Below are 20,705 nucleotides of genomic sequence, written 5' to 3' on the forward strand. Positions count from 1 at the left end.
GTGTCGAAGGCCCCCGCCTCTGTTCAAGGATGGTCTCTCCACCTTGACATGAGCAAGGTCCAAATCTTGGATAAAGAAGACCGCTGGTTTGAACGAGGCGTGAAAGAGGCGATTAGTTTAAATCAAGCACAAGGTATTGTTTTATTATTACAGAGAAAAATAATTCAGAGCGTTTTGGATAATGGGTTTTTGGATAACGGATCCCATACCTGAACTTGCCTTTTTAAGTACATAATAAAATAAAGAAAGATTCATTTCTGAGTTTAGGAAAATATGGTTGTGGGTTCCCCTTTTAAGATTGTAAAATAGCCAAATGTCCATTTAATATTTCTACTTAAAATGAATTAGTACATGAAAAATATATTCTAAAATGTGGAGAGTGAAGATGTCCATAGCCCTAATCATATCCTTTAGTTTCTATCATTTCTCCTTGTGATATACTGTTTGCTGTTCATTTCTGGGTGCAGTAATATAATATAACATTTTGGGAAAAAGATGCAAACAAGAAAACCAGCACTTGAAGAGAGAATGGCAAATATTTCTACTGCCACTGTCTGTTTACCCTTAGTACTGAGATAAGCAGGTATAAATGTCACCCAAACACTGGCAAATACCAACATACTGAATGTAATGAACTTGGTCTCATTAAATGTGTCAGGGAGCTTCCTCGCCAGAAATGCAACTGATAGACTAATAGTAGCTAAGAGACCCATATAGCCCAAGACACAAGCAAATAACACCCTGGATCCTTCATTGCACTCAATCACTATTATTCCTTTTTCTGCTGCCATATTGAATTCTGCAAATGGAGCTGCTGTTGTCAACCAAACAATGCACAGAATTATCTGAATCATTGTGCACCCAGGGACAATATAAACTGGTATTCTCAGTCCCACCAGTTTTTTCAATTTACTGTCTGGATTTGTAGCACTAAATATCATTATGACATTGATAGTCTTTGCTAGTAAGGCAGAAACGCAAAGTGAAAAAATGACAGCAAACATGACCCGGCGTATCATACATGTGATCTGGTTGGGTCTACCAATGAAAGTCAAGGGACAAAGGAAGCCAAACATAAGGTAGATAAGAAGTAGGTAACTGAGTTCTCTGTTATTTGCCTTTACTATGGGAGTCTTCTGTTTAACTAGGAACAGACAGAACACAGAAAATGTAAGGAGACAAAACAAGATTGAAATACAGGCTAAAGCGTAGCCCAATGACTCTTCATAAGAAAGGAACTGAATGAGCTTTGGAAGACATTTTTCTTTTCTGCTGTCAGGCCAATTGTCTTCTGGACACTTCAGGCATTCAGTGTCATCTAGAACATATGCAGCAAAATATTAGAAAATCAAAGTTATATCAAGTTAAACTTATCATATGTAATGTTTCTCAGTCTGAGTGACTTTTAAAAAATGGGCATTTGGGACAATTGCCCATTTGTGCATATGGGTGATCAATAGCATACATTTTTTTGTAAGAAATGAAGTTGAGGAGAGTAAATTCAGCAATTTATGGAAGTGAATTAAACTGAACCAGAGGTCATGCAATTCTGGCGCCTGGCCGTGTGGTCTGGTGCGAGTGCACATGCACGCCTGCACCAGAGCGCTGGGGAGCTGTGCTCCCTGGTAAGCGGTTGGGCGGCATGCCGCTCCTATTATTCTGCCACCCTAGACCTGGGCCTGGCTAGAAGTCATTTTAGAAGGATGAATATAAAAGATAAAAAAGATAATGCAACGTACATCCTTCTTATTATTTATCATGAAGAAGAAAGCTCATGGTCAATTTCATGGTCAAATTTTCGGGCGTATGGCCATTATTTTTTCATATGTCCCTATGAGGATTAAGGCCAAACTCTGCTATGATTGATCATTTTATTATTGTACTAGTATAAAAAGAGAGCTCAGTTAAGAGGTCTTCAGAACTTCATCCACAAGCAGATGTGTTGTGTAGAACTTTCCCAAATTGGTCTGGCTTTGAGAGTTCGCTGTTCTGGTGTTCCCAGCTGATGTCTCTCTCAAATTATGTTGCATAATCAATCGGTGATGTATTCATTTTTGTACAATATATCATTTCTTACAATATATTATATCATTTAATATTGAGCAGTGTATGTGTGTTTTATTACTTTCCTGCAATTGATAAGTCTGCCAAGTGAAGCTTGGCAAGACAAGGATTTATTTATCTAAATTTTTATTGTATTAAACCAAGCTTTACCAAACTCCCATCCACGATTTTATCTTATTTATAAAACAATTAAAAAAAAATCAGTTTGGGAAAAAACTCGATAAATTAGAGCAAAAACTCATACAAATCTTTCTGATTTGAAGTCCTAATCACTTGATCTTTTTGGTTTATCGCTCAAAAACCCCACATTTTTCAGATTATTGGATAGAAACCCAGGACAGACCACAATATCTTCAAATCATTCAAATTGACATATATGACATTGATAGGTTTGAGATGACAGATTTTCAGATTCTGAATAATAAATCTTGAAAAAAATCTTGAAAAAAATTGAGTTTTTGTTCTAAAAATTCTAGTTTTTACCTAAAAAAAACTCGACCTGAAAAAAAAATGAGTTTAGTAAATAACCCCTTTGTGTATACTGACACATATTTATAGTTATCAGGTTATTTTAATCACATAGAATAAAATCTAGTTGTTGACCTTTTATATCCATTTTCTGTTTCTCAAGGCCTACATATATATATCTATATATGTAGATATATGTCTTTAATTAAATTATTTTGGTACACACCATTTGGATTAAGAATCTCTCCTTCAGAACATGGCAGGCAATCAAAGCAGCAAATTTTTTGCCCTTGAATTGCAGCTCTTCTGTAGCCTTTGGTACATGGATCACTGCAAACTGAGACAGGGATCTATAAAGAAATATTAATTTGTAAACTCCATGTATATATCAGGATAGGCATGATTATTTAAAATGTAATTAAAATGTGAAACATGATTCAGTTTAAGGTCAGTCATCTTAGATAAATGCCTTGTCTTTAGGTGCCATTGAGACCATTTGCTTCTGACATCGTCACATCAGAAATCAGTGCAAAAAGGCTATTTATTTTCTAACATGCAAATGCCTATAGGCCGTGCACTTTAATCATTAGCTGTTTATATTAATAGACATCAGTGGTTTCACATCAGCTTTACCTATTAACCTTGTGAGTAGACTTTACAAATTTGCAACAGATTTAGAAATTGTTCCTGCATTGGCTTGAAAAACCAGCATGTGTAATAGATTTTAGAACAAAATCAATATATCTTGGCCTCCAAGTGCAAGTTTTAGTTTTGGCCATATTAACTATATAAGGGTTGAATTAATAATATGTTAAATTGGACTAATGGAGCTGCCTATGTTTGCCATGGGCAACTGCACCTATGCATTTAACTGAGTCGTATTACCATCTAAAGCTGTCCAACAGTGCAAAGCATCCTTTGATCACTACTTTCAGTTGAACAGTTCTTACATGACGGGGGAAAGTCAAAATGTGTTGGTGGTTCCTTCCCTAAATAAATCATGTACAGGTGTGGTACCTCTTTTCCGAAAAAAAACCATTATCCAGAAAGTTCTGAATTACAGTATAGCCAACTTATTGACACAATTTTAATCAAATAATTCAAATTTGTAATAGCAATTTCTTTCTCTGAAATAATAAAACAATATCTTGATATTGATCCCAACTTATATATAATTAGTCTTTCTTGGAGGCAAAACAATCCTATTGGGTTTATTTACATTTTAAATGATTTTTAGAAGCCTTAAGGCAGTGGTCTCCAACCAGTGACTCATGAGCCACATGCTGCTCACTGACCCCTTGTATGTTGCTCCGAGTGGCCTCAAAACAGGTGTTTGGAGGCAAGTTTTGGTTGCATAAAAACCAGATGTACCATCAAACAGAGCCTCCTATAGGCTGTCAGTCCACATAGGCTACCAATAGCCAATCACAACCCATAATTGGCACCCAAGGAACTTTTTGCATATTCGTGCTGTGTGCGCTCCAAAATGTTGTTACATTTAAATGTTGCTCACGGGTTATAAAGGTTGGGGTTCCCTGCCTTAAGGTATGGGGATCCAAATTAGATAAAGATCACATATCTGGAAACCCCCAGGTCCTGAGCATTCTTGAAAACATATGCCATACCTTCACTGGAAAGTTTTGGGTCTGAAAGTGTGTTATTATTAGGGATGAGTGAATTTATTCACAGAGTTCCGCTTGGGAAACGACACCTATAGACTTTAATGGGAGAAAAAAAATGTTGTGCATCAAAAAAAAATGTCGTGAGACTACAAAAAAAAAAGTCGCCCATAGACTTTAATGCATGTAGGCGAATTTTCAGGCAAATTTTTGGCAAAACAGGTCAAATTTGCCCATCCCTAGTTATTATTGTAGATACTCATATAGCAGTCCTAAACATACTAAATATATACTCACATGGGTGCGCTGTCCATTCCATAAAATCTTGTTTAGCCAAATATCAATTTCTTGGCCTTTGGGAGAGCTGGCATCAAAACTACCAATATGGACATACTGATTACTTCCATTAGGAAACAACTGCCAGTTCAAGATGTCTACGTCAATAAGACTATCTCCATTCTCATCAAAATGAATTGGTTTCCCTGCAGTGTTATTGAAGACAACTTTCTTGATGTAATGAAGCAGCTAGGAGGAAATCATTTTACAAAAAGCTGACAAAAATATACATTTAGGACTTCATTATACTATGCATACACAGTATGGTTTGCAGTGTCATCTAATGAAAAATGTTAATTCACAGGTGTCACAGTTAAAAAATGTCCCTTGACTGATGCATTTGGTGCAAGAAAACAGAAAAAAATGTGAGGTAAAACCACTCAGTCCAATGCATTTGGCAACATTTTTGTGATATTTCTGAATTTCTCAAATTTTTCTTTGTGGTTCCACAAACGTTATTAAAATAGTTAGGGGAGAACAAAGTGCTCCCAGAATTAGTTGTAAGGTTGCTCACCGAACAGTGAAAGTGGTCCGGGTGCACCAGCCCCAGACCCCCAGCTTTAGGGAGCGGTACAGCAGAAGATACATAAGCAGAGCTGACCGGCACTCAAACGGATCCACAAGACCATAGATATTCAGTTAAAAAATAAATTTATTGGTAGAAAAGATAAAAATATAGCTGCATCTCCATCCACCCTACGCGTTTCGCACCCCTCAGGGTGCTTAGTCATGGGCTCACACATGTTATGGTAAAGCAAAGTGGGACAGTTTCATTCCTCACTATACATCACTTCTGTAACCATGTGAAGTACAAATTCACAGACTGAGTTCTCAGATGGCGCTATAGACACCAAGGGGAAACATTATCCATTATCACAGAAGTATTGGAGGCTGAAATATGACTCTCAGCACCTTTACAAAGAATCATGGGTGCCACTGGACAGTATTTTACTGAAGAAAGTGGCAATTTACTTTGACTTTGAAACATGGCGTTATGTGCACAGAGCAGGGCAGCACGAGCTAGGAACTGGGTTCAGTACCACTGGCGCTACTTAATTTGCTGAAAATGTGAAAATTATGGGATTTTTAGGGGATAACAGGAGGGATATCTACAGTATGTACCTGAGCAATTATGCATTTTTTTGCATTTTTCACCCTGCTCTGTATGTAGTAAATTAGGTTATAATTTAGGTTATAAGGTACTTCACTTGGTATATCAATATTCATAACATCACATCACCATTGGTAATATCCACACCACAGATGTCTGCCTATATAATTATAAGCTAATTTTTTCCCAGGTTTGGCCACAAAAAAACCCCATAGACTCTAATGAGAAAAAAAAAATTGTCACTTGTAAAAAAAAATGTGTTGACCATTGACTTCAATAGTCGCTGTTTCACAAATTTTCGGCAAAGCTAAACAAGTCAGATTCACCAATCACTGCTGCCTAAGTGTACCAGCATTCTCATAGCCCCCTCTAAGGGATTACCCTAATATTTTCCTGACCTATAAAAATTTAAGTCCCATTTACTTGGTACATGTCACCTGGGGAACCACCCCACATTTAGGGGCAGATTTATCAAGGGTCGAATTGAAAATTTGAATTTTTAAATTCAATTTTCGAGTTTATTTTAGTGCAATTTGACTAGGGAATAGCCGAAATTCGATTCGAGTTTTTTTAAAAAAAAAAATATTAATTTGGTATTTATAATGTACTGTCTCTTTAAGAATTCAAATTTGACTATGTGCCATCTAAAACCTGCCGAACTTGTGTTTTAGCATATGGGGGACCTCCTACAACCAATTTGGAGTAGTTTGGTAGACTTTTGAAAATCTAGTTTTTTGTTGAAAAAACTCAAATCGAATTCGATCAAATTCTATTTGAGTTTGCAGGTCCATCCTATTCACCTGAATTTAAAAAATTCTATATTTTAAATAAATTTTGGATTGGTCGTTTTTTTTTTAATTTTAAGTTCATGGGATAAACTTATAATTTGACCCTTGATAAATCAGCCCCTAAGTCTCTTCAGAGAAGTGAAGGTGATCTTACTAGCTTAACTTGTCTATCATAGAATTTGCTATAGAAGGAGTTATCTGCCACTGTCCCTTAAAGGAGAAGGAAAGGCTAAAATTAAGTAAGCTTTATCAGAAAGGTCTATATAAATACACCAGTAAACACTCAATAATGATAATGGTCCTCTGTCAAAAGAAACAGCATTTATTTCCTTCTATTGTGTATAAATGGGCTTCTGAATCAGACTTGTTTTCAGCATAAACCTCCAGGGCTAGGGCTTGAGCATGCTCAGTTTGTTCCTTTCTCTCTCTGTTCCTCTATCTCTCTCTTTGGTTATCACATACATATAGGGGGTTGAGTTCCATGAAAAATTTGAGTTTTTGAGGTAATGTGTTGGTCAAAAATGTATTTTTAGGGTTAAAAAATCTCTGGAAATAGCTTGAATCCAAAAAATGCTCAATCTAAAAACTGTCAAGGTCACATAGAAGTCTATGGCAGAGGTCCCTTGAACCATTTGAAAATTTTTATAACCTTCATGATGTTCAAGGTTTTTTCAGGATTTGTCTTGGAAACTCAATCAATTAGAGTGATTCAAGTTTTTTTCCTGTGGAACACTCGATCACTTCGAGTTCCTGGGTACTTAACCCCGAAGCGCTGATTCGAGTTTTTTCCATGCAAACCTCATCTTAAATTAGAGACCATTCGAGTTGTGAGTTTGTTCCAGTTCATTCAAGGTTTAAAAAAGCTCACATAACTCTAAAATTCAACCTTAGATTAATAACCCCCTAAAGGAATTGTTAAGTATAAAAATAAAAACAATGTAACTGGATGGCTAACATAATAGTCAGAACACAACTTCCTGCTTTCAGCTCTCTTGGTTTCCACTGACTAGTTACCCTGGTGAACAAGCAGTAACCAATCAGTGACTTGAGGGGGGCGGGCAGGCGGGTCAGAACAGTTTGCTTTTGAATCTCTGCTGAATGCTGAGGATCAGTTTGAAACTCACTGAACAGTTATGTCCCATGTGGTCCCCCTTCAATTCGCTGACTAACTCAGAGTTAGAGAGCCACAAAGCAGGAAGTTGAATTCTGGCTATTATATTAGACATCCAGTGACTCCAGCCTTTACACATTACATTTTTGCCTAACTGACCATAAAGAAACATTTTTTATTTTGCAAAGCTTATCTATTTACATAGTTTTTATTCTTACACTGAACTGTTCCTTTAATGTGGCTTTATTTTGATATGAAAGGAGCAAAGTTCTGTGCCATATAAATCCGATTCAGAAAAAAATTGAATTCTCTAATATCCCTTTAATAATGTCTATCATTCTCTTTGTCAGTGGTTTTAATATCAAATTAACTACACAAATATTTTTATGAAATCAATAGTGTGTTTTACACTTTGCTACCTTCATACACCCTTATCTAGGAGAGTGATATACTATACCTGACAAGGCTGATGATTAGGGGCATCCGCACAAGCTCCATTCTTGAAAGGCCCTTTCCCTGGAACACAATTCTTCATCTGGTGCAAAGCATAAGCTAGAGCAAAGACAGCGTTATGCACGTTGTATGTATATTTAAAGTTGTAGACATCATATATATTTACATCAATGCTGTCCAGTCTCTCCTTTCCTGTGCACCAATCACTGCCATTTTTAAGCAGTGCTGGAGATGTATTATTGTAGGAATCATTTCCTGGCCAAACACAGTGAAAAGCATTCTCCCAAAAAGTCTTCATGTAAGGATCATTTGAAAATATGGAAGGATGTATGCTATAAAGAAATTCTTTAAACCTTGGAATGTTCCCCTTTTTAGGTGATATCCCAAGGCTCCCATTTAAGGTTGTTAGAATTTCTATCCTAGGAAAATCAGAAGTAATGGTCCAGCCGGATGTTCCCACCCAGACTTTGTCAGTGACATTGCAAAAAGAAATCTCTTCCATTAAAGATACAAGGCTTTCCATGGTGCAGGATAAAACAATCACTGCTGCTCTGGATTTCTTGATCACATCAATGATACGGTAGATGAACTTCATGGAGCTGCTTATAGAAAGTGTCTCCTGAAATGCAATGCATCCACCATTTTTCTCTATTTCTCTAGTTAACAGTTGTGCACCTGATATACCCAAGTCATCATCTGAGCATATAATACCCACCCAGGTCCAGTTAAAGTACTTGACCAACTGCGCAATGGCAATCCATTCATGATCACCATTATATGTAGTCCTGAGGAAGGATGGGAACTGTATTTTATTACTCAGTGAGGGATGGTTTGAAGCAAAGCTAACCTGTTGAAAAACAATAAAACTCATGAACAACACCAACAAACTATAAGTGCAGTGTGGGCACCAAAATGCAGTAATGCTAATGTATGTGGGGGCAGATGGGCTGGGGTGTCCTCCAACAATTAAACATATATACACAACAAGAATGGGACTATAACTCCCTGCCCATGTGACCCCCACCTGCTCAATTGTAAATAAATACTTCAAATATGTAAAAGGCAATATTTATTATTCAACACTATGCCATATGTCAAGTTAAAATCAATTAAAACCAAACTAAGCAGCGCTGCATGTACAAAGGGATCCCTTGTAATATTATCTAAGTGTATCACAGCATGAATGGTAGTTAAATATGCTGTAATGTAGAAGTGGCGTATCTGGAACCAAGCCGTAGCACTCCAATCTTATGCCACAATCTCAGTCCGTTGAGAAAGGTAAACGGTCCCAGACCATCCAATATTGATGTTGAATTGGTTGTGGCCAAAGCGTAATACTGAAATGTCCCCAGGTCTGAAATGCGCCAAAAGTCACCAAGTGTATGTGAGGCACCCCTCCAGCATGGATCACCTCGAAATATCAACCCCGTTAAGTATTAGGGGGGGGGATGCACCTGCTGTGTAGCCGGAACCTTCGTAAAGGCACCCAATCAGATGTGGGTGAATGCAGATATTTGGAATAAGCCTCAGTGGGATGTCCACAGATACAAATATCTCCCAGCGTACCCGCTCAACAAATGTAAAATATATTACCGACCATGCGGAAGTCCGTGAGCGGTCCCACTATGAGTCCTTAAGGTGACGTGTAAGGACGTCTCCGCTGTGGTGTCCGTGATGAGCGGTTACAGCAGTCCTGACACTTTAGACCTGTGTGAAGGGATCCTCACTTGCTCAGCGCGCGCTGCACCTCGACAGCCGTTTCGCCACGAGCGTGGCTTTGTCAAGAGGTCGAAGAACCGGAAATAGTGTATATTTAAAAGGAACGTCATGTGACTGTGAATTCCAGATGCCCTAGATGCTGTTCCAATCAATTGTATCCAATGGTCAATAAAGTTACATGCACCCAGCAAATGGAGCTCCGCAACTTTTGTTGCCAATTCTTGTCTTTAAACGATTTGTTTAAGCGGTTTGTAGATTCCTCATATAGGAAGATCAATGCTGGATTGGCAATGTAAATAATAATGATGGAAATATACTATTTGATGACTCCATAATATTTTATGGCATCTCGGAAAACAAGGCATAATGATGAAAATCCCGTAATAAAGATGGAATAAACAATAAACAAAATCAATAATGAATAAACCAAATTAAATTTAAACAAGATGAAAATAGGGAAAAGCCCCAAAATATAGAGTATAACAAATAAACCTTAAATCTTTATTGACCATTGGATACAATTGATTGGAACAGCGTCTAGGGCATCTGGAATTCACAGTCACATGACGTTCCTTTTAAATATACACTATTTCCGGTTCTTCGACCTCTTGACAAAGCCATGCTCGTGGCGAAACGGCTGTCGAGGTGCAGCGCGCGCTGAGCAAGTGAGGATCCCTTCACACAGGTCTAAAGTGCCAGGACTGCTGTACACCGCTCATCACGGACACCGCAGCGGAGACGTCCTTACACGTCACCTTAAGGACTCATAGTGGGACCGCTCACGGACTTCCGCATGGTCGGTAATATATTTTACATTTGTTGAGCGGGTACGCTGGGAGATATTTGTATCTGTGGACATCCCACTGAGGCTTATTCCAAATATCTGCATTCACCCACATCTGATTGGGTGCCTTTACGAAGGTTCCGGCTACACGGCAGGTGCATCCCCCCCCCTAATACTTAACGGGGTTGATATTTCGAGGTGATCCATGCTGGAGGGGTGCCTCACATACACTTGGTGACTTTTGGCGCATTTCAGACCTGGGGACATTTCAGTATTACGCTTTGGCCACAACCAATTCAACATCAATATTGGATGGTCTGGGACCGTTTACCTTTCTCAACGGACTGAGATTGTGGCATAAGATTGGAGTGCTACGGCTTGGTTCCAGATACGCCACTTCTACATTACAGCATATTTAACTACCATTCATGCTGTGATACACTTAGATAATATTACAAGGGATCCCTTTGTACATGCAGCGCTGCTTAGTTTGGTTTTAATTGGTTTTAACTTGACATATGGCATAGTGTTGAATAATAAATATTGCCTTTTACATATTTGAAGTATTTATTTACAATTGAGCAGGTGGGGGTCACATGGGCAGGGAGTTATAGTCCCATTCTTGTTGTGTATATATAAACAATAAAACTCGATACTAAGTCTGGTGAAACTTTTTACGTACTTTATTTGGTCTGTTCTGTTCAACAGCAAAAATAATAAAGTAAGCCTCCTTAACGACAATAACTCTAAAGCAAGAAAATGATTCCAGGCACCAGGGAGATTCACAAGCAACTCTTGAAGGCATGGGGGCAAATTCATCAGCGTGACATCATTTCGGCACTAGACTCTGGATAGACTCTGGCGCAACTTCGCACTCTGACGCTTTCGCTCTGGCAAAATTCACTACTACTACTTCAATACTACGCAAATTCACAAAATGTTTGATTTGTTACCTATATCGCCAGACTTGCCTTCGCCACCTCAGACCAGGTGAAGTGCAATGGAGTAGATAGGACTTACTTGAAATTTTGTTGTAAATTTTTCTAAGTCCCAAAAAACTCTGAAAAAGATCAAAAAATGTTTTTTTGGGGGACCCTCATGACCCCCTACATTTGATAACATAGGCATCTAAACTATACTGTGGGCACATGTGTAGGGCATTATAACAACTCTATATAATTTTATTAAGGTTCCCTGGCCTTGTGTAGTGTAATGTATTTACTGCAGCATATACTGTACAGCCATTGTACTTTAACTGCACGCCGTATGCAAATTAGCCAATGCTAGTGTAACTTCGAACTGCTGATCAGTTTGGTACCTGTGCGCAACTTTGGATCTTCGTGAATTAGCATTGTCCAGGCAAATTTACGCCTGGCGAAGTGTTGCGATGTGCACGAAGCCATCGTTGGTGAATTTTTGCAGGTAAGTAAATTTGCCCCATAGAGAGAGAATCTGCCATGATTAGACAAAACATTACACAGCTGCACTACACTCATTGTGAACAATCCTTCATGTTTCCTTATCTAAGAATTTATTCTGATATTGCATATCTTTGAACATAAAATGTTTGTATTTATTTTAGTTTTATTCTTTTGACACAGTATATTAAGATAAATGCACAGGGGTTATGTACCTGTGGATATCTGTTCAATCCCAAGATCCTGGCTAGGGGCACTGAGGCCTTAGATGGCATGTCACCAACAATTGCCAATGGCATATGATCCTTGTTACAGTTATAATTTGGCACTCCATTTTTTTTTCCTGATAAGATCCATTTTGCTCCCATCAGTGATAGTACCTCATTGTAACATGAGTCAAAGAGCTTGAAGCCCAGTGTTATATTGGGCAATAGTTCAGTTGATTCATTAATTTCTAGTATTGCAAATACCATTGCAAGAATAAAACGATAATATCTTATATGGAATCTAAAAAGCAAATAAAAAAATGACACAAAACACTGTTCTAAATTAAATCAAAATTAAATATATTTCAGAGAGAAGTAACTTAATCCATCAGAGAAATATGTGACCCTATTGAAAAACAGCACACAGGCACAATTCTTTCAAGGAATTCATTCTCCCTATCTGAACTGTATAATCACTTGTGTGTGGGGTAGGGCTCAAAAAGCCAATCAATTTGACATCAACTTCTAATGTAATTGTACAAAAGCTTATAATTTTAATGAAGGCTCGATAGTGATTTTATTCCAATTATAGATCAACAGTTGGCATGAAGCTGAATAGCTCAGGCTTTAGTGTATAGTGATCAACAGGCTTTGGCATTTAGACCATCCAAATTGTTACCAAACTGCACCAAGATACATCAGACAGGATAAATGTATGTCACTTTCATAACATGAAAAAAAAGTGTTTTGCTTTTCAATATGAAAAGTACAAACTGTGAACTGGTCATTATGGCAGGTCATCTGTAACTTGCCATCATTTAGAGGGGGAGAATTAACAATTGTAGGTGTATGAAAAACATTTGAACCTTGAGACAAGGATGCCATGTCAAAATTGTAACTGCTTGCATGAAACACACAGTTTATCAGTTTCACACATAAATAATTGTCTGGTTTTACAACAGCTTGTGTAAGGTCTCTTTTATCTTAATACAGGATTTTCTAAGCTTTCTAGGAATTTTCACCATTTCGAAGGAACTCAAAATTATCTTTCTGTAGAATTCACTTTGAGCTTTCCTCTTGAAATGCAGGTTCTCTCTTCTCCCATCTCACTTCCCATATCAGGAAGCATATCCTGCCCCCCATATCATTTTAGAAACACAGAGGCACATTATCTATCCTTCTCAAAAACAAGGAAGAGCACTGACATGTGTGTGTTTGATAATGAGGTGACATATATCTTCCACCTCATTATTTAACTAGAAGTAAAAGTTTTCCACCAGGCAATTTTCTCCAATCTTTTTGGACAATACAACACAGAAACATTTTGCTAAACCTGTGGCTGTGATGAACGTATGAAGAGCAATGAAGAAAGAGAGTGCAGAGCTGTCAGATTTGTACTACACATCCCTTTTATATATCAGCCACCCTGTCACTTCCATCTGGACAAGTAATTACATGTTAAAGAAATAGATTTTACTAAATGGCATTGGAAGAACATACCTGCTACACTGAGGAGGCTGTGGACTTTGCCTATAGGTTGTATTAGGAGTAGTTGTTTCAATCTGGACAGGAATGAGACCTCCCAATGTGATATCCCCAGCCAATGAATAGCCAAAAATATCTTCAGTAGACAATCTGCATCCTTCTAATGACGTTTCACATGCAACATCTTTATAACAGAACAGTATTAGGAACAAGTACAGATGGCAAAAGTAGATGGAAGTTAGAAGCATGTTTGTTTTTGTTTGTTGATATTTATCTGGAAGCCAAATACACTGAGAATATTAAAAGGGAACACTTGATATTTTACAGTAAAAACATTTTAATGGAATTGTTATCAGACATACACTATGTAATGAAAGATACTCAGTTTGCCCAGGAGTAGTAACCAATAGCAGACAATAGGATGTTTACTGTTAAACAGGTGACCAACAAATGCTTCCTGCTGATTGGTTGCTATAGGTTACTGCTCCTGGGCAAACATAGTGTATTTTATGACATATCCCCCATGCTATTTTATACCATGCTAATAAAGGCAGTTTAACTTTACATATCTTGTAAAACAGAAACTTAGAATAACATTTTTTTTTAAAAAAAGATTGCGTTTGAAATTACCAGTTGTGGACCAATGTATTCAAACTAGTTCTGCTGAAACCCCTCCCTATATTTCATCTCTAATCTCCAAATACACTCCTTCACGAAACCTACACTCTGCTTCTGATCTTCGCCTCAATTCTCCTCTCATCACTTCTGCCCATTCTCGTCTACAAGACTTCTCTCGGGCTTCTGCTTTTCTCTGGAACTCTCTGCCACAAGCTGTCAGACTTTCTCCTTCTTTCCAAACTTTCAAGCGCTCCTTAAAGACCCATCTGTTTAAAGAGGCTTATTCGATTTACCTTAATTAATCATTGCTGTATCAAAAATGACAAAGTGTTTATACAATTCTAATGTCTCAATTGTACCCTAATCTTTTAGTTTGTAAACTCTAATCTCTAGGTCCTTCTAACCCTATTGTACTCTGTAATCCTTGTTTGTTATCCACCATTTATTCCCTGTTTGCTATAACTGCAGTAACGCACTGCGTATCTTGACAGCGCTATATAAATAAATGATGATGATGATGATGATGATGAAGAAGAGCAAGCTAGAAATTACAGATTATTCAAACAGAAAAAGTTAGATGAAGCATTTGGCTGCCAGGACATACAATAGTAAACAGCTGGTAGATATGAAATTTGTGGAACCTGTTTTGGTCAGGGTTCAGGCCAATGAAGTGTGCTCCAGGGTTGGGTTCGGCAAGTAACAATACAAGCTAATATTCAAGCAGGGCCTCCTCTTTGGTTATGTAATCAAGCTGACACAAACAGAAAAAGAACTAGTAATAGTGGAGTGCAGGTGTCCAATGAAACAATAAAAATGCTTCCATCCACTTGTAATCAAAAAGTGTGTGTTTATTTCATGAGTTTATGGTTTGACACCAATTCACACCACTTACAAATCAATCTGACTGCTGATCTCTTCCCTCTGATCACTGATTGAATTTATCTATACTACAGGGTAATCAGAGAGGGGTCGGAATAGATAGCGTCGTAAAATTTCAACTCGCTTATACTAGAATGCAGAGTAAGCAAAACCCCATTTCATTACTATAATAGTTTTGAAAATTTAAAAAATACTCTTACTATTTCATATGTTATACTTCATATGAAACAGTTATTCATAACTTCAGTGAAAGTTATTTTTAAAGGTTTTTAATATTAACAATAAAGTAAATCATTTTTAAATCTCCCATTAATTTTGGCTCAACTTTTCTTTTTTTCAAGTGACACAGGGGAGTGACTAGATTCCTGGCCAGGTCAGACACAAATAGCATAGTTACATAGTTAAGATGGGTGGAAAAAAAAGACCAAAGTCCTTCAAGTTCAACCCCTCCAAAACCCAGTGCTCATCCATACACATAAACACACACACCGACCTGTCCATACATTCACATAAACTATCTACCAATATCTATACTATTTATTAAATTATGTAATATGATATTATAATTGTCCAATATATTATCCAAGCCCCTTTTAAAGGCATTAACTGAATTACCCATCATAACATCATCCGTCAGGGCATTCTACAACTTCACTGTCCTCACTGTGAAGGACCACCTAGATGCTTCACATGAAAGTTCTATTCCTCTAAAGGGTTGGCCTCAGGTGTGTAGATCCTTTTTATGGGAAAAAGTAGTCTTTTTTGCAGAGAAAAGAACCTCAATCTTGACAGTCTACCCTCATAATCTAATCTTAATTAATATCCTTCTTAAGGGCTGGAGCCCAAAACTGCACTGGATAATCAAGGTGAAGCCTTGCCAGAGACCTGTAAAGAGGCAACATTATCTTTTCATCCACTTAGTTAATGCCATTTTTATGCATGCTAGTTCTTTCTTTGCTTTAGTAGCCACAGAATGACATTGTATCTACAAAAATCCCTATATCCAGCAACAGAATCATGAAACAAACTCTAGGTCTGGAACAGGCAAGGTCAAAACCAAGAAGTCACACAGGGGACAGGAGCAGGTATTAGTGATGGGCGAATTTATTCGCCAGGTGCAAATTTGCGGCAAATTCCCATGATTCACTGCCGGTGAATACAATTCTGAAAAACAACGGACGCTGGCACAGTTTTGCCAAGAACGGATGCCGGTGGCTGAAAAAATGGACATCGGCGTCAAAAACGAGACGCCAGCGCCATTTCGCAAATTTTTCACAGTTTCACGGGAAATTTGTGAATTTTTCAGCGAAGCAAAATGCCCCAAATTCGCCCATCACTAGCAGGTATCAAGAACAAGCAAATCAGTATTTAGTTAACAGGCAACGAGACAATGTAGAGCAGGGATTTTATAGCCTGACTGATGGTTTAGACTGATCACCTTGTGGGCTGAATAACAACAGGTGAAACAAGTCATGCCTTCTAGGAAATACTGGCATACTATAATCAGTGAACCAAAACCTGTACTATCTGCTCATATAGAGAAGTGGTAATGCAGACTGCTTGGAAAACAGCTGGTCATGGGTTCAAACCAAGGCAGGATTTTTTTTTTATATCAAATGTTGCACCATTTGGATACAGTTAAACTTTTATTTCAGCCAAACCAAATTCATAATAATATTTTGAAGCTACATAATTGATGGCTGTACATTTGTTGTCAGTTGAACCCCAATATGCACATTTAAACTTCAGATTCTGACGGTGGGAGCACCGCTATCCTAAAGTAATTACACATGCCAATTAAAACGTGTATTTTTCTAGACCAATACATTTACATTCTTAGTTTTTAAAATGTTCCAAAAATATTTCAACTATTTAAAAAGGCAGATTATTTTAACAAATCCAAGCATTCCAGGCAAGTCACATTTTGATTCACTTCTATCCATTTTCATGGAAACTTTCTGGGTCAATTTTTACCTACTGATATTCAGCTTTGGTTCTGGAGAAAATATCTTACCTGATCAAAGAACAGTTCCTTAGAAAAGGAGTGTAGTTATCATAGTTTAATATAAATGCTCAGATAAAGTCCCCTTCTGTATCTGTAAAGAATAGAACTCTATTAACTGAACTTACTACACAATATAAAAAGTTTATATTGGAGGACTCTTCTTACCTTCATCATTAAGTCCACAAGCTGAAATTCAGGTTTTATATTAGGCCACTGACCTCAATGAACACGTGGAGGGCAAAGCAAAGTTATAATTATTTCAATTAACATGGAATTGCTGTTATTATGAAATCATAATGATTATATTATCTCAAAAGTATCTCATGATTAAAATACTGCTTTGGGGAAAAGTAAAACTTACATGTCACAGTTATTGGCCGTCTCCCATGGGGATAGATGTGCAATGTGTGTTGGAAAATCATTCATAGCAGCATGAAATGAGCCAAGATTTAGTCTGGAAACTACTTCAAGATCCCCAAAAATGTTTTAGAATCATTTATGCACCTTAGTTAACAGCTGCTGTTTATTAATAAAGGAAATGTAATAAAGGGGGTTGTGGAGACTTGGCCTTAAAATAACGGTGACCATTTTAGGGTCCCAAAACACAGATTTAAGGGCAAACTGGTGAAAAGAAGGTTTCCCAGTAATTCTTTTTCTTATTTGACAAGCCTCTCATAGAAGTAAGTTTTCCTGACAGTAAGGGCAGTGTTAATAAATTGATTTATTTATCAAAGCAGATGGATGTGTCCATTCATCAGAATTTGAGCAGTACAGTATGGAATTTATAGTACAGGTATAGGAACCATTTTCCGGATACCTGTTATCCAGAAAGCTATGAACTACAGAAAGGCCATCTCTCCTTATTGGAAGCAAAACAATCCTATTGGGTTTACTTAGGGGCAGATTTATCAAGGGCCGAATTGAAATTTCTAATTTTTAAATTCGAATTTCAAGTTCGACAATTAGTGTAATTAAACTAGGGGAAAAAAACTCGAAATTCAAATTTTGAAATTTATTATGTACTGTCCCTTTAAGAATTCAAATTTGACTATACACCATCTAAAACCTGCCAAATTTGTGTTTTAGCCTACGGGGGACCTCCTACAATCAATTTGGAGTTGTTTAGTGGACTTTTGAAAAAAAAAAACATTTTTTTTGTGTGAAAAAACTATAATCAAATTCGATTCAAATTTGATTTGAGTTTGCAGGTCCATCCTATTCCCCACAATTTAAAAAAATCTAATATTTTTATTAAATTTTGACTGGTTGGGTCTTTTTTTGGAATTACGAGTTTATGGGAGTTTTTATAAATTCCCATAAACTCGAAATTCGACCCTTGATAAATCTGCCCCTTAGTGTTTAAATGTTTTTTTTAGCAGACTTAAGGTAAAAAGATCCAATTTATAGAGGCATAAGACCCCAGGTCCCGAGTATTCTGGATAACAGGTTTGCATACTTGTATTATTCTGCCAGGATTCCACTGACCCTTGCAACAACCATAAAGCTTAAATAGCAGTTCTTAAAAAATATCTAAAACAGTTTACAAAGCTTTATTAATCAGGTTTCCTTGTGTGGAAAGGTGGAAACTGATATACAATTTTGAACTGTGCTAATTAGTACTGACACTTTGCATAAACTTGCATGCCAACCCCAACTGGGAATGAGGAGCAAGGTGCAAAGTTATAAGACTTTATTTAAATCAACAACAAATTGCAAATCTTGTACCTGAATTATGCAATGCACATAAGGACATTTGGATAAAGGTAAAAACACCATAGGGCTGATTCACAAAAGGTTGAAAAAGCAAATATTATTTATAGCATGCCTCAAAATTAAATTTTTTCTTATATTTTTAGAATTAACGAATCGTGTGTAGCATGATTTATTTTGTGTGTTATTTTAGGCCATTTAATCTATAGCACCTAAGACATTATGAGACGCCAATGGCAGAGTAGAAGTCTCTTTTCACAGTATTTCATTCATTCCTTTTCCTGGGAAACTTTATATGATTCCATGACACAGAATTTAGTGCATTCTGGACCTGCCCAACGCAGCATGAAAATGTGGGGGCAGATTTATCAAAGGTCGCAGTGAATTTTTGAATTGAAAAAAAAATTTAATTTCAAAGTTTTTTTTGTGTAATTCGACTAGGGAATAGTCCAAATTCGATTCAAATTTGAAAACATTCAAAAATTCAAATTTCTAAATTTATCATGTACGGTCTCTTTAAAAATTCGACTTTGACAATTCACCATCTAAAACCTGCTGAATTGCTCTTTTAGCCTATGGGAAACCTCGTAGAACCTATTTGGAGTCAATTGATGGACTTTGAAAATTTTAATGTTTTTTTTTTTGGAAAAGCTTTGAATCGAATGCGCTATTACTTTGATTCGAACAGTTAGAATTCGGCTGAATACGGACCTATTCGATCAAAAATGGACGCATTCAAACAAAAAAAACCTTCAACTTAATTTGGGTTGGGCTTTTTGAATTCGAATTTTAAACTCTGCCCTTTAGTGTCTGCAGGTAAGGCTCCATCTCCTCATAAAGGCATTTAATTGCTGCCCTCTATTAATCCATCTGATGTTGTTTAGTAACGCCTACTCCTGGGAGGTGTTAAATTTCACAGTTATTATCGCACTACTGTGCGTTAAGGAATAACGGCCCCATAGATTAAAACATCACTTTGGGGAAATGGCAGTTTTGCTAAATGTTTGCTAAGTTTTTGTATGTATAACCTTGTCTTACCTGAAATGCTGCCGTTACTTATGACTTTCAAAGAATGATGGGGATTTTAAGGACTACACATGTGATTTAACTGTCACTATCCCTTATTCCTGACTTTGCTAAGAGTACCATAGAGTAAACTCTTCTTTAGTATTGAGGCCTTCCTCCACCTCAGGTTCCTACTGGTGCTTCCTGTTTCAAGATCTTCAGCTGCATCAACCCTATCCATGTTGTGGAGTCCATTGAGACAAAATCATAGATATATGGGCCAAGGGATGAGAACTTACAGTATGTCACTATCCACCAGGATATGTGCTATACATATTTACTGCATATCTTATATTATATCTAAAAACCAAGTTAAACCAAGGACACACAGTAGGAAAACAGAACACCAGCTTGACTTACTCTCTGAATGATTGCAGGACTTATGGGATTGGGTATATTGTGTAACATTTACTGCTCTTAACAATTATAAATAGTGATTCGGGAATTTGTCCCGTTTCCCCTTCACCATGAAATTTGCGACACTGTTGAAAAATTTGCAAAACGCATATTTTGATGGCGGGAACTTGAGACAAAATGGCCACTGGCATCAAAATTGACGTCGGCACACATTAGTCAATGGGCGTCCGTTATTCGTTACCGGCAAATTTCTTTGGCAAATTTGACGCAAAACGTGGAAATTCGCTGCGAATTCATGCCTGCCAAATAAATTCGCCCTTTACTACTTATAAGTGCAATATATGTTTTTCTGAGTTATTAAAGTAAAATGTTTGAAATAATTGTATGCTTTTTCCTGTTCCTTCATTTTTAGCCTGCAGTGACCTGAATGAATACATCTACTAAATGGTTGATGCAGTTTTAATATGAGATGCTCTTTTACCCTATAAGAAGTTTGTAAGTATCAACCT

General features: G+C 37.1%; 1 protein-coding gene across 1 annotated transcript; it reads right to left on the reverse strand.

Moving 5' to 3' along the window:
* Nucleotides 1–399: 399 nt before the first annotated feature.
* Nucleotides 400–12,344, reverse strand: LOC121396905 (extracellular calcium-sensing receptor-like). Its single transcript, XM_041572532.1, has 5 exons — nt 12,087–12,344; nt 7,955–8,797; nt 4,449–4,676; nt 2,759–2,882; nt 400–1,318 (listed from the first exon to the last, which is right to left on the reverse strand). Exons 1-5 carry the CDS (start codon nt 12,342–12,344, stop codon nt 411–413), a joined length of 2,361 nt encoding a protein of 786 aa, XP_041428466.1. The 3' UTR covers nt 400–410.
* Between the last annotated feature and the right edge of the window lie 8,361 nt (nt 12,345–20,705).

This window comes from Xenopus laevis, chromosome 8L, assembly GCF_017654675.1.
Source record: "Xenopus laevis strain J_2021 chromosome 8L, Xenopus_laevis_v10.1, whole genome shotgun sequence".
Lineage (NCBI taxonomy): Eukaryota > Metazoa > Chordata > Amphibia > Anura > Pipidae > Xenopus > Xenopus laevis.